This window comes from Apus apus, chromosome 13 (assembly GCF_020740795.1).
Source record: "Apus apus isolate bApuApu2 chromosome 13, bApuApu2.pri.cur, whole genome shotgun sequence".
In the NCBI taxonomy this organism is placed as follows: domain Eukaryota; kingdom Metazoa; phylum Chordata; class Aves; order Apodiformes; family Apodidae; genus Apus; species Apus apus.
In genome coordinates this window covers 14,446,400-14,462,378 of record NC_067294.1, presented here as the reverse complement: position 1 = coordinate 14,462,378, position 15,979 = coordinate 14,446,400, and the positions used below count along the sequence as shown (strand labels likewise).

General features: G+C 38.7%; 1 protein-coding gene across 2 annotated transcripts in view; it reads right to left on the bottom strand.

Moving 5' to 3' along the window:
• The window catches only part of TENM2 (teneurin transmembrane protein 2), a 600,962-nt gene that overhangs the window by 94,728 nt on the left and 490,255 nt on the right, over positions 1-15,979 (bottom strand). For both annotated transcript variants that reach the window (XM_051631239.1, XM_051631238.1), the window contains 2 exons: positions 8,674-8,869; positions 5,849-5,950 (listed from right to left, as the gene is read on the bottom strand). In XM_051631239.1, the coding sequence (XP_051487199.1) occupies positions 5,849-5,950; positions 8,674-8,869 (298 nt within the window). The remainder of the gene's footprint in view (positions 1-5,848; positions 5,951-8,673; positions 8,870-15,979) is intronic.

The window sequence follows — 15,979 nt, the reverse complement described above, 5'->3', positions numbered from 1 at the left end:
CGAGTATGATGTAAGTGATGAGACAGGCTATGATTACGAACACGAAGTGTTTCTCAAGAAAGTTCTTTTTTCTCTTTCTCTTTCCACTCTAACCCACCACTACACAGCCCTCCCCTGCATTCCTGAGCTATCACAGTGGACAATACCATCATTCTACCTGTCATTCAGGTTCATAATCTGGATATTATTTTTTACTCATCTGCTTCCTCACCTCACATTCAGGCTTGACAAAGTCTTACAGATTTGATCTGCATTGCATCTCTTGGTCAGAATTCTTACTCTAGCTTTCAGCAAACAAAATCTACAATTAAATCAACGCCCTTTTCTCCAGCCTTGATACATTCAGTCTTCTCGTCATGCCTGTGTGCAACAATGCTGCAAAAATCATGTTGTTAATCTACTAATCTAACCTTCAGCTGCCTGGCTTTTCTTTCAGGTCCTTTCCTCTTAACACATACAACATGAGCTTCGTGCTCCAGTTCCATTTCAGACCTGCTCACTGTCAGAATTCTGACTTGAGTGTCTCTGTGACTTAAAATGCTTTTGAAAGTTATATTTACAAAGAGCTTTTTATGAACTCTTTCCTATGCTCTGTCTCCTTTGGAGACCCCATTTGCCCTCCATTATCCACATGATGTTATCTATCCACCCCATCATACCTCCTTAAAACTGCCTTTTACTACAGAGTTCCCCAAAACTGACAGTCACACTGCTAGTGTGTGACTGTTATCAGTCATCACACCAGCTATTAAATTGTTTTTTGTATCTCCACATCTGTCAGTTGGTTCCAGTTTATTCCTTTTCAACTTGACATGATGAATTCCTGGAGGTTGGTGCTGGTATTATTTGTTTTGCTTGTAAAGCACTAACCACAACAGATGAATTTCAACAAGTACTATTGCTCATGGCAATCTCTTTACAATGCCACAAAAACAGTGTTCTTCCTGTGCTATTGCTGTTTTTCCCACTCTTTTCTCCACCTAACCAATCTGCTTTGGGTACCATCATGTTTAATGCATTTTATTTCAGGTGTCTGATCTATAATCTGATACTGCATAGATGTGCAAGGCACACACTGGCCAGTTGGACCCACAGTGCTGCCTCCCCATGGGCCCCATCCCTTCTGTCAGGCTGCAAACACAGGCAGAGGAGAGAGGCTGTTCAGTGTCACCTCTCATCCTTCCCTTCAAAGCCCTCTGAGCTTCTGTCTCTTTCCACTATTCTCAGTTCCTAACATTTCTAGCCAAGTTATGATGGCAAATATTGCTTTCCTTACTCAAACAGAGAGGAAATACCAACTCCTAGCATGACCAGCAGATGCTGACAGCATTCTTTCATGAGGGGAACATGCCCTATAGCAACGAACCAAGTACTCAGTTCAGCAAGATGCATCCTGAAATTAATGTTTTCCCCTGAAATCACTCCCAGAACCTCTTATGTCACAGGGAGCATTCTGGACATGGCACTAAGAGGACAGTTTCAGGTAGAGCATCCAGTGGAGGAAAACCTGTGAGTTTATGCACTATTGCCCAAGCAGTAAGACAGGGAATAACCACAGAGCAAGAAGAGTCCCAGACTGAAATTTGAATGACAACTGAGAAGGAAGAGTTGCTGCTTCTAGCAATTACACCTTACTTACCTAATAATGGGCAGCTTTGTGCATTTTTACACAGACATTAACAGCACAGGCATAACAGAGGAAATGGCAGTGGTAGGAACTGTTATTGTGGTGTGGGCAATCATCAGAAACAGAAAATCCATTAGAATAAATTTTAAAAGAGATAGACTACACTTTACAGCTTAGTAACTATTTCAAACTAAATAGATGTTGCAAAAGAAATAAAAAGAAATTTAAAAAAACCTACCCTTCTTTTTATACTTATTAAAGTGGCGCCGTCCTTTGCCAGTAAGCCAAAAACAAACAGAATGAAAATAAAATAATGAAAAACCCACACAAGGAGAACAGGAACAGAAACTGCGTATAACATAAATCTGAATCATTAGAGTTCTTAAAATCAGATTAAAACATCAACTGATCAAACATGGTACAAATTTCTGGTTTAAAAAAAAATCAAAAAGCCTACAATCCATTTAGATTAAATTATTAAACATGTTTGTTATTACATTGCATAATCAACTAAAAGTATCTGCTAAATGGCAGCTTCATGGCAGCTAACACGAGCTACTTGACTCAGGTTTTTTCCCTCTTTAACAAGTAAGACACCATCTCTTAACAGGCTCTGCTCACCATGTCAGTGTAGAGATCCCATGTGATGGCTCGTTGTTTCACCTTTTCAGATGAGCTACATATGCCTACGATGCAAAGCTTAGTATTTTGAAATGCAGAATCAAAGGGAGCTCTGAACACATCTGCAAAACAGGCCATGGCAGTGTCTTTGGAAGTATTTTTGTTAAAGGAGTGGAAGAGCTGCACGTCCTTCAAAAATATTATGAGATGAAATGAAATTACAGGCAACTCCAGTCACTTCCAGGAAGCCAACCCATTGTAACACTGAGCTCTACAAATGGTGAAAAGCAGGACAATGGCAAAGGATGCCCTGCTTGCAGACCTACCACAGAACGTGGCAGCTGAAAAACCAAACTATTATCAGACATGAAGTGTGGGAACACTAGATAAGAAGGACATCTTGATATACTTGGGTGGTTATGTCATAGAGGTTACAGAAAAATAGAGATAAATATAAAAAAAAAGTGACAACACACCAAAATAATATTATCTTAGTTGGATGCCTGATTCTTTGATTGATCCTTGGCCAAAGAATCTCTTCTTATCAATAACTCCCACAGCTAATTGTGCACAAGAGGTTACAGTGCAGTTCAATTTACAGCAAATCTTCCACTGGCTTTTGCTATCCACATTTTCTTTATCAGGATAGATCTCCATACACTGAATTAACTTTTTAATTATCTTTCCTTTTCTTTATATGCTGTATTGTATCCATGTGAGATTAAAATGTATCATTACTTTTTTTGTGTGTCAGATGGAATTCTTAATTACTTTAAACTTCAAATCATTTCAAAGGGAATCTTGCCTGAGCAAGGATGGAGTTTATCTGTTGATACTGGCTACCTCAGAATAAGCTATTTCCACTGATACGGAGGAGAAACAATGCCCCCAAGAATTTGGCAAGACTATTTCAGAGGGTGAAATTTCCTCAATTTCAATCAAGGTATGAAAGTATATTTCAGCCTGTGGGTTGGGCCTAAAGTTAATGTCTTCCTAATAGTTTTAATGGTGTTTTCCTGGAGCTAATGGATCTGAAGTCAAATTTCTGGTGTGTCTCAGATTTCCTTCGTTTTTATCTTTCAGAACTACATGGATGGGGTAAAGTAACAGAGAGAGTACTGGCACTGTCTGCAAATAGTTTGCAAATGACTCTCCTGAAGATTCATTGCCTCTGATGCCCTCAAGATCAGCCCTGTAGGATTCACTGCTATAAAGAATCGAGATTCATATCTATCAAACTTGGGTTTCACCCAAGGTGAAGCTCTTAGGCTGCTGTATTATTGCATGAATCAAGTACTAAAAGCCATCTGAGGAGCTTGTTCACATTCTCTCCACATTTCTCTATTTGAATCTTGCCTTAAATTATTTTATAGTGGAGAACTGAAACATTGAAAGATGTGTTGCTAGGGAAACAGTAATAAAAAAAGCAGATGGAAAGAAAATCCTTATCCTTCCATACTTGTGGCAGCTTAAATATAAATTTAACATTATGGTAATTGTATATTAAATGTATATCCATACATACAGTATGCAAGAAAAGATTTAATTCTCTCTCTCTCATTTCACTGTGCATACAATCCCAATTATCCCAAATGTGAGTTCTGACTTCTGAAACTGCTCTTACATATAATCAGATTAAAGTAAGAAAAATCTGTGATCAGGAGAGCAGGTATGACAGTGCCTGTGCAAAGGGTGAGGCACACAGCCTTACACCCTGCCTTAGCTGCCCTCTTCTGGGTATGTCTCACAGTATCCAGATGAGCAGCCATGTGCTTGCACAGGAACACCAGAATTCTGTCAAAGCACCCATTTGGTCAGTTTATACAGTTTTCCAGGCTTCTTTGCTCTTTAGAAGTACCATGATCTCTGGCAAGAAAACATTAAGTGAGTTGATAGAAGCTTTCAAGAAACCATTTCTGCTTTTCAGAGGAAAGAGACAATGGAGAAAGGACAAAGCAGAAAGCAGAGGGAATGTAATGAGAGGTAGGAGAAGCCTGACAGATACCATTTGACAAGTACCCTGTAAAAAAGCTATTTACCTGAGACAGCATTAACATAGAATACAGTGTTATACAGAGGTTCAGTACACAATGCAGGATTGCTCCAGAAGTCAAAATGCAAATGAGTTGGTTCAATGGCCATGTGTATGAGAGGAGTGGCAGTGAAGCACACAGTCACTGCATGCACATTTTCACAGGGTAACACCACAGCAATACATATAGGTCTTCATGTGTATTTATAGCACACATCATCATGACCCTGCTCTGGCAGGGGGGTTGGACTAGATGATCTTTCAAGGTCCCTTCCAACCCCTATGATTCTATGATTCTATGATCATCACACCATTTACTTTGCAGTACACAGATATCTCCTCTACATGTCAGCCAAGTGTCTTAATTTCTCAGGTAATCAAACAACACCCATGCAGAATTTGAAGCATTCTTTAATATAGGTAAGGCTTGCACTGAAGTAATATAATTGGCTTTCCAAGGTTCTTGGGGTCATTTCATTGTTTTTCTTTTTTAGGTACTAGGGCACCTTTAAGAGCCAAATATAGAAACACAAAATGGAAATTCCTCCCTCCCCTATGACTGTAGCAGCTAGTTAAGGAGTATTTCATAGACACACAGGGGTATGCTTGGATGCCACCCTGCTGCATCAGTGAAAACAGCAAACTGTCTTTAGGGCTGGATCAGGAGTCTAAGAAGAAATGAGCACATTTCTAGGGCACTTCAAGGCATTTCAAAAAGCTTTCAAACATCAAGCTTTTCCCCTTTGAACACTAACAGCCCTATCCCCGTGGAAAACAACTGTAAGCACACGACACTGATAGTGTGCCTAAATCTCACCCAAACTAAGAAGGAAGCAAGCTGTAAAATGTTTTGACTGTGCTCAGGAACACCAGGCACCTCAACCAAGTCATTGATTCAGACAATATATGTGCTACTAGCTGTATAAAGAGCCCCTCCTTTCTGAATCTTGCCCCTACGACAGCTATCTCAAACTGTCAGAGAAACTTAGTAAACACACACTGCCAGTCCATAGTTCTCTGTTGAATTTCTGTTTAGTCCTTGATAATCATGCATCTTCCACTTTGAGCTGTTAAAATTTATGATCTACACTTAAGAAAAGGTTTATTTCAAGGCTTTATCAAGTCCTATTTATTTTCCTAAGAAAGTTGAACTTCCTTTGGTCAAAGAGTAACAGTATAAGCAAGAAAGATGCTATGAACTAGAGGTAAGGCTCAGCCAAGGCAGAATACACTTTACATGCTATCGATGACGATAATCAGTCTTTTGTTGCAGACCAATTAATGATCATCAAAAAGCACTGATGATAATTCATCCACTTTCACAGAAAATACATATTTTCTGCCATTTTTGTGTGCCACCTTTGACACAAGAAAGTTGTAGTTATGCAAGCTCATCAGCAAGGTAGCAATACTTTCACCTCATCATATTTAACTAGGAGTTCTAAGGAAAAAAATAGCATATTGATCTATTTGAATCTAGCTTGGACCCATGCTAACTTGCAGGCACTGTAGATCCACACATCACAAACACGTACTGGGGTTATTTGTAAACATAGGGAAAATGATACCTTTAGCACAATCTGCTCCATGAAATCCTGGAAAACAGTGGCAGACACCTGATACACACTCGCCATTCCCATGACAATTACGTGGGCAGTCTTGCACCGAATCTGAAATACAAGCATCACAGGCACATTAGTTGGTTCATCTTGAGGCCAGAAATTATTTGCCTAATTTTTCTTGAGGGTTTTTTTGTCTTCAGTACTTAGAACAACAATCCCTAATTATAATAACAGCACCACAAAGTTCAGATGAAACAGAAAGGTACCAAATTTTATGGCAGTATAACTGCAGAGATCTGGTGATATACTTAAGTCACAAAATAAGTCTCTGAGCACCATCAGAACTCAAAGTCTCCTGACAGTGCTCAATTCCTCTGTTCCAACAGGCAGACAGGACTGCCTCTTAAGACCTCTACAGCCATGTTTGAGTTATTATTATGGAGCAAACATAATGCTCCATCAGGAAAACACTCTCTCTTTTGCAATGTCACTTTCATCTTGCACAACCACTTTTCCATGTGAAATGGATAATCCCAAGAAGGGTGCCTTCTTCTCCTCCTACAGACAATTAAAGCCAATTTATTTAAGGCAACATAAATACCTGCCGAGTGTTACAAAGATGAGCTGTTTTGCTCCGGCAAATACTCTTGATTCTAAAAACATTAGTAAAAAAGGTGCAAGTAGTTATGCAAGAGGATGAAGAAGAGGTCTGTAAAAACAGAGGACAAAGTTTAACACTAGAGGTTAAGTGACTGACCAAAATCTCAATTACTTCAATAACCTGAGTAAGCACACCAGTCTGATTATAACATTTCAGCTGTACTAAAAGTATTTATTTTCTACAATGCCTGTTGTTATTCGGATAATATATGGACCACTTTGCATATTAACAACCCAGAAATAAAATTCCAATTTTGAAATTAGTTCTTAAAACCACTTTTGCTTTGAAGGCGCTGGATTTCCATAGAACACATTTTCAACACCGAATTACTGGAACAAAAATCTAGTTGGAACGTTGTTACTCTTCAGTATTACTTCCTGTTGTGGGATCTGTGGTCGCAGACTAAATGGCTCTGTCAGTCCCAGACACCAAACAAACAGCAGCTGTACAACACTGCAAATTAATTTTGGATTTGGAACTACTAGAACCATACAGAGTATTTTTTGGTCAAATTAACCTGAAAAGAAGAAAAAGATTCTTCACAAGAAGCACAACTTTAAATCTAATTTCACAGTTGCAGGACATTAAAAACCCTAAGGCAAATTTTCAGAGGGTATCATTAGCCTGGCCTCTTGAAATTATTCATACAAACAATGAAAGGAAAAATTAAAATGTAATGCTCAAAGATAACAGTTTCTCTCATGAAGAAGCCTGTCTATAGATTTATTCAGCATTTTGCTTCAAAAACATTTTCTATGTATTCAAAATCATAATAAATTTACTATTGTCTGGGAGTTAACACTGCTTCTCTTTTTCTTTCCCCTCTTCCACATTTGAAGAACTTTCAGAACCTCTGAACTGGGATTAAACACTCCACTTCTCTCTGCATTTCAGTCCAATTACTATTATTGCACTATCAACTAGTCTACCTGGTAATTAGACCTTTGATGCTCTTGAAAGCTGTAGCCTACACCAGGCAACTCTTTAAGGACCACTAATCATGTCTGAAGGCATAACAAGATAGAAGCACAAATGTTCTTGATTTTGGAGAAGCAGGAAAAGCCTTATATGGGCAAATATGCAAATCTATACATGCATCAGCATGCAGAGCACCAGTAGCTCTTACAAAATCACACATAAGCCATGGAAAAAATATCACTTTTTCCTCCTAATTGAGGTTAACAGAAACAATTCTATTCATACTGAATGACACAGTACTGGCTACCTACACACTTTGGGACTTCACAAACTAGATTTTATACTAATGTAAAAGGAAAAAATTAAGCTTCATCTCATTAATCAGGCAAGACTGGAAAAGACCTCCAACTATTTTTCACCAAGCCAAAAAACTCACTTGGACTTTTTGCAGTTTTCTCTTTCCCTAAACAAACAGGAATTAAAGGTTTTTATAATATAGTGCCATTTAACACTTCACCAGGCAGGACAGAAGAGCACATAGACTATTTCAGAATTTTTTATGCTACTGTGACAAGATATTCAAAGTTCCTTAAGTGAATCAAAGTTCAATAAGCCTTCTAATAAAGCTTACAGAATTAAGAGTAAAATTTGATTTTCAACTACATGCAACCCTATTTGTCTAGGAAGACTGCAGGCTTCTCAGATCACAAGCTGAACGTTCTGCTCTTGATTCCACCATGTTGAGGAGATGACTCACTAGGAGGTGAGCAGTAAGCTGTAAAACAGCACATGGCTAATTAACTGACTCAAATAGTCTCTGGGGTGACTCCAAACAATAACCTCACTAGCAGCTGTCAGGTTCTTGTGCTGTCTTTCTACTAAGATTAAACAGCTCTCCTGTTGGATTCCACCAGGTGTAAAGAAGATTCTCCAGAGAAGCAAGTAAGTAGTATAAAAATGACAGAGGTAAGGGAGAGGGATATTAACTGGGGGATGTTTTAACCCAGAATGAACTTATCCAAGTCCCATTTTATAGAACAAAACTCAAGATCTATGGGAATGCTAAAATCCGAAAAGAGAAATCTGCCAAATAAAATCAGCACCCCACAACAGACATGTAGACAAGAACGGTGTTGATAAAAAAAATGCACATCATAACATAGGGACAGACAGGCTGAACTCTGAAGACTGCAAGAAGTATTATGACTTTAAGGTATAAACAGAAAAATGCTGAGCTTGTGGAGATACCTACCCAAAATAACTGTACTGAAGGAGACCACTTCTTTGTCCTTGCCATCATTGTAAAACGCCAGGTGCCACAAACCCACATCCAAGTACTGAACAAACACAGCCTCATTCTGAACAAGGGTCTGGATGCTGCGACGTTCCCGTGGGGATTCCACCACACTCCATTTCTCTTTCCCATCCAAGCGTTCCATGAAATCATACTGGAGGGGAAAAAAACAGGGGGAAAAAGGAAAAAAAAAAAAAAAAAAAAAGGAAAAAAAAAATAGAACACAAACAAAACCCCAAACAAACAGACCTGAATACAGAATTATGTTTCAGCTCAACATCTGACACTGTATTTTCTCTTCTACTTCATCATAAAATGGTATTTCTAGAAGATATGTCAATCTGAAAGTAATATTTACCAGTCGACCATGGAATACACAGAGATTCTGTGACTCTTACCCTTTCTTAAACAGTGATACAGAATTATGCATCTTTGCTCTGCAGTGATGATAAAAAAATGTACAAATGGTATTTCTTGACAGGGTGGGTTTTGAGAAAGAATTTGAAAGCAATTATTAAACTTTAGGTTTCAACACAGCTTTCAAAGCTGGAAACCTTCAAACTATGGGAGACCCATCCTTTTCCAACAATCCTCTATAGTACACACAATTGAATGGAAGCTCCCAGAAGGTGAAAAGAAGCAGGAACAGCACAAACAGGGAATGTGTTTGTCTAATGTTAGGTAACTCAGCACCCGAGAAAAACACACTGTGCAAGTTTTACATGGCAGAATAAGAGTTGCTTACCTGAGTTTGTGTGTGGAACAATCAGGGGCAAGTAGGACACAAAAACCAGAGGGAGCATGGAAAGGAATAACACAAATCAAGTGGCTGAAGGAATTGAACTTATATTAAGGAAAACAGAGAACTTGTGTTTGGACGGTTGCCAAGTAAGGTAGAACATTACATTAATCTTTAGGAAAGGGATCAAACAGAGTAAGTAATTATTTAGACTGTAAGAGGGATGGCACTATTAATGGCAAGAAACTAAAGAAAGAAAGAAAGAAATTTAAGATGAATGTCAGATAAGCCTCTCATCTATTAAGCTCAGTAATAGCCTCCCAGTGGAGATGCCACTGCATCACACAATTAAAGAGGAATGGAAGAAATATTGGTTCAACTACAATAGGGAATAATTCTGCATAACAAAGCAGCTGGAGTAGCTGTTCTATCAGGTTTGTGCTTTTTTTTCTTTCTAGTATCTGTGATTCTGGAACTCTCAATCTGATGCTATGCTCAACTTAGGAGCTCTCATAGTCCCTGTCTAAGGCAAGCCCTTAAACAACAAAACCAAAACATCTAACATTTTGACAGGTATAACAAGTCCCCTATGAAAACACATCTTGTTTTAGACATTTTTATCTATGTAGGAGTAGATAGAGATAGACATGTCTAAAGAAAGATGTACGTGTTCAATAAAATACAGGAACAGTATGTGTTTTCTTGCCAGAAGTTTCCTTGCATTTCCCTCCATTATCTAGAGCACATCCAGTTAGTCTGAGAAAGCAGCCACCTTCACCTGCCTTCACTTTAAATAGAAAACTGAAATCTTGCATCCTAAACAGGCTGAACATCCACAAAGGGCTGTCTTGTACACTGCACTCCACTCATTAACAGTGAGTTCTAGCAAATAATACGCAATATGCGGGAAAATACTGAAGATTGTCCCTGTTAGTAGAAGATGCAGATGGGCTCATCTTTAGTACACCTCTCTGTAAAACTGGGGTACAAAAGCTGACCTTTCTATTTGAAATGTTATGTCTGAGCAACACAGAGCCCTTGACACACTTAGCCTAACAACAAAGAAAAGTATGGAAGTGCTATGAGCTTCCTGTTAAACATGTGGAACTGACACCACTGCAGCCACAAAGGAAGCCCAGGACTACTAATGGTGCAAGCTACTGTCACAGTAAGTGCATTATCCACTCTTTCCTATCCTCTAATCATGTGGAAGGGTAGGAGAAGTGGACTTAAAAGTTTCACCAAACTGTTAATATCAGATTGCCAGCCACTGGAGCCCTTTCTCACACAGGATTTTTGCAGAAGGCAAATCAGGTAAATTAGTACATTTAAGCCAAGGCACAGTAGACAGAGAATTCTGGCACGTCAGTAACTTTCAATGACATTTGGAAAATATTGCTAAAACCTCTTGTCTAACAGTCAGAGGTTAAGGACAGATGCATCACCTCCTTGGGAAATGTTATTACTTGGGCAATATCTGGAGAAAAAGAAATCTTGCTCTTCTGAACAATTGTTCACAAAGGGTCAACTAAGGAAGTAGCAATAAAAGCTGACATTTCTCACTGGCAACATGCTGTTCATCTCTGCTTGTGCTGGCAGGTTCCTCTGCCTCCCCTCTGTTTGATGCTGATTCTACCTCATCTAGTAGAGAGGGCTCAGCAGTTGGCAAGATCGAAGGGGAAGAGTATTCAGGCTGAAACTGCGTGAAGTAGTTTCAGCTGCAGAATCTCTTTCACGAGGATGGGGTGTGACCTAGTGAGAGTGGTCCCTTGGCATGGCTCCCCACGAGGCTACAATTTTAACTTTAGTAAAGTTAAGGCTGGTATTGCCCCTCTTTAATCAAACTATGAAGAACTATTTCATGCTCAGGCAAAAGCAAAATTACTAAACCTAAAAAGCTACATGGATGGTAAAGTACTGGTGCAAATTTATATAGAATAAATATGTTTTTATTCCTCTGTGGATTCCTCAGGACTGAGGAAAAAAAGAAGGAAGATAATGTATTTGCTGGGGGTACAAATCTTAACGTGCCAGTACATACCAGGTACATGCAGCCCAAAATCTCAAATCCCTGACTGAAGTATCACCAAGGTGGTACTGTGAAGTCCTAACCGGATATGATTTCTTCACAGGATTGGCTGAGCCATTTTTTTCCTTCTTGTGGCTCTGCTGACTTTCTGATTTACCACACTTGCATGATTCATTACTTTCACATTATCTTACAAGACATTAGGTATCACTTCTGCTTTAGAGCTACTTATTGACAAATGTGCATAGGTTAGAACACTCACCTAAGAAAAGAATGGGAGCACTTCCATGATCGTTGAGAAGCAACCATGAAATTTTTAATCTAACACATACAACTGCTAAGGAAGAAGCAACTACATCACCTGAATTAGGGAACAGATCTGTCAGACCAAATGAATCTCTGAAGCAATTTGGAAATTTCACTGACTTTTTTAAATGATCCTTTGTATTTCAAGGCTTCATACCAAAAACCAATACAAAAATGGCAGAAAGTATTCAGAAATAAAATGCACAAGAAATCCCAAACTACTGCATCTTCAGAGTTGAGCTTTGCAGGTGGTAGTACTGATGATACTTAAAGCTCCACATGAGCGAGTGGCTTGCCAGCCTACTTCCCCTAACAAATTCCAAATTCACCTTTTCAATGAGTTTATTTTTACTACACAGCATACCAAAAACCTACCGTGTATTTCTAGTTGCAAACCTAAACCTCATACAAAGTTCTTTCTGGGCAGCTTGTTTTTACAATGTCTCCATTCCTTGCTTTCTATCCTCTGATGCACTTTATTCCTGGGCTAACAAGGACTCTCTTTTTCCACTAACCACAAGGAGTCAGCAGAAGAGGAACTTTACAGGAACCTTACAGTAGTGGGTCCACCCGTATCGCCCAGATGCACAGAGCCTAAGTGCACACAGGCAGTGAAATCGTTGTGAAAGCACAGCAAAGCAAAGAGAGCTTTGCAGGAGGCAAGACTGAAAACAAAAAGAGCCTGCATAATCTTTAGGTTTTTCTTAGATTTGAAACTATCTACATGTCTCCACAAAATCCCTGAGTGTTCGAAATTAGGAATCAAAAATAAAGATTTCTTTAAGCTGTTTTCTTAATAATGGATGCATATGGAAACAGAGGTGGGGAAGGAAGAAACATGTTTGGCCTTGTCTTTATGCCAATGCCCTGTAAGACCTAAGCAGCCGAGAAAACATATGTCAGGGAAACTTGTTTGCAAAGTGCTTAAAAACTAGTTCTTCACAAAATCCAGCTAGTAATTATTCATTAAAATACACCCATGAAACATCTGATACCCAGGGTGGCAGCCAGCTGATTTGTTTCAGCATCTGACTGTGACATACTGCAAGGGGTACAGTGCAGCCCAGCTTCCAGCTGGAACAGCACAGTTGTCATCAGGTAACTTGAGGTGATCAGAGCACCTAAATGCCTTCAAGCACTGGCTAAAAAACAAGGTAACACTGAAGCTCTCCAGCTATTCAAGTTGTTTCAAATAAAGCCATTTTCTGTTCTAAATTAAACTGTTTTCATTTTGACATGAAAAATTTTTAAGTATAGAACACACTGCTGGAAATGAAAACAATGCCACCCCATGCACTGCCTTCTCCAGACACTACAGGGATGTTTCTATAAGGTAACCTTATTTCATGCATCATTTGGAATGTTCTACCAATGTGTAGTAACGTCATAATTGCTGTAATCTCTGTAGAGTCACTTCATGCATTATTTGACATTCACAGTTCATTTTCTATACATTATCCAATTTATTAACACTACTAGCTTCTACTAATTTCCTATTGATCATTCAAGCCTGCAATGTGTATTTTGTTATTTCTGTGTAGTACTACACAGGTTGGAAGAATTTTGCTTGAAAGCAATGCTTTTCTGTTTCTGGCCTGCCTGCCACTCAAAACTGCCTTTTTACCTCTTCTCCAGAGCTCCATTCCCTATGCACATGCCACACAAGGCTGCTTCCAGACAAGTTTACAGCTACATCACTTTGACTGACTAAACCAGGCATTTGGAATATTTGCTAAACAGTAATACTGAGAAGGTTAAATCTCAGCAGGGCTCTCAGACAGGAACTGCATCTTGTTGTCTCAGGTTAATCATGTACCTAATTTGCTGATTATTGACTTGCTCCCACAAAGGATTTTACTTGGCTTGACATATCAGCACTGATCAGTGATAAGCTGTCAAGTGTAGTTGTTCACTGCTTTACAGCTCATGTCCCTAACCTGCAGAAACAAGGATTTAAAATTTCAATTTCAAAATATCATCTAGTGTCAACTTCAGACTATTTTCATTAATACAAAACCATTCTGCTCCCTTCTGTCAGAACAACAGTTCTTTTCACTAACTCAGGTCTCTAACAGCTTGCCTTTCTTTTTCTAAAATTATTTCTCTTGGTATCTGGCTGAATTTTGACTGCCAGGCAAAAATGCCAAGTAATATTCTGCTGCTGTGCCACCCTGTTGACAAGCACAAAGATCCTGCATGAATATGGGAAAACAATTCTGCTGAATAAACTGGTGATTTTCATTAACCCCAGTTATGGAAGAGAGTTGGAGTTGCTTCCTCTAAAGCCTGGAAAGCATGTTCTCTGAGGAGGAATCCACCTCAGTGGGAAACACAGTTGACATTTCTCATTATTTAATTTAACAAAGGTCAAGAAATTTACCTCCTAGCCATATAAGGTGAAGGGAAAGAAAGAAGAGGAACTTTGCCTGACCATAGCCTTCTCAGATGAGAACATTATAATGAAACCTAGAACAAACACATTTGATCACAGTGCAACAGAAATTACAAGTTTAACTTGAATTAAAGGAATATTTTGTCCTAACAGTTACATTCAACTCGTTTTCTTGTAAAATACATGGGTATAACTCCATCATGTCTTAGTCAGCCAATTATAATTAACTTGTATTTATAGCAAACCTTGATGACTGCTTAGGTGCTTTGGTTGCCCTAATCCAGTTTCACTTCATGATTTATATGTTTGTATGTTATTCCTCGACTGAATTGCTGTTTTTTTCATGGTGGAATGATAGGGGTAAGTGAGCATCAAAGTTAATAATTCAATGAGACAGGCTCCATCAATTATGCCCTCAGCTCACTGCAACAGTTAAAGTTCCACAGACATAATTTCACCCTCAAGACAACATATTTTGGCATTACATGCAAAATCAAAACATTCTCAAGAAAGATTCCCACCCTGGAACATATTCTCTGAGCGTATCTTCTGTGATGAATGGATCTCTGGAAATAGCTGAAAATTAGTCAACAGCTCTCTATAATTTCCCCAATTTATTTACTCTTTGTATGCAACTTCAGGATGCTTTATGCTAAACTCTAGCTATATGGAAAACTGGCCACTTGCCCTCCCCTCCTTGGGTTGTGGACTGCTAATCCTTATTTCTTACCAGTTGGATATATCCATTCAATAACTGTCAGAACATTTTAAAACAGCATACTAGAGGAAGTTGATGGAGTATGGATAGTCAAAGCTCCTTGCTCACAAATTATTAGAAGCAGAGGTTATAAACCCATGGAAAACTCTTGTCCTCTTTCCTCCCAACTCTGTTTAAAGATTAGGGTTCTCAGTTCACACTACAGGCAAGAATAAGCACCAGCCATCAAGAGGCAATGCAGAATAGTTCCATAAACTCGCTTCATGTTGGGAAGTAGATCCAAAATGCAGGTAATGTAAGTGTAATTTTCCCAGGAAAATTAACTGTTTAACTGTACCATAAGTTTGTCTACGCACATGGACACAGCTCACTTAGGGTTGGTATCTCCTTGTGGTCAATAGGAACATGCTTGCCCTATATGGCAATATGTAGCAATGTGATTATGTTAAAGCCTCTGGGCTTTTAGCCTAGATCATGCATTTTAACCATTTAGGTAATTGCAGCTTGCTTTGCCAAATGAAAAACAACCAGTAGTAGCAGTTCTTTGTAAATCATGACAAGGCGTCATGTTAAATGAGACTTTCCCAAAAGGGATCATGGAGTTTGACATTTGCTTTTTGGAAATCATACACTAAGTAAAGCATTTTAAGTTTAGGTGATAATTTCTGAATGAAGAAGTGATTTTTAGCAGGAAGGATATGCATGAAGGAAGGGATCCTTTCCAAAAGCTGGTTGCTATTTGTGCTTCTCTTGCACTCTGATGAATGGAGGCTCTTTCCTTTTAGTATGTGCAACTGCAAGTACGTTATTTGACATTACAATTTGAATCTAAGTAAATGGGAACCCTTCCATTCACATTAATGAGTTTGATATAATACAAAAAATTCTCTCTGCAAGAGAAGATATAGCTATATCTTCTCACAGCAAAGAAATTAAAACACTCAGTGCACAACCTAGAAGAAAAAGATACTTAAGGTTGGTCTCACTAACTTTAAAACTAGCTTTCCCCACAGCCCTTAGCTCTGTACTACATGGTCACTGTAAAAATCGGGTGCTTATGACTTCTCATCTTTGAGTCTG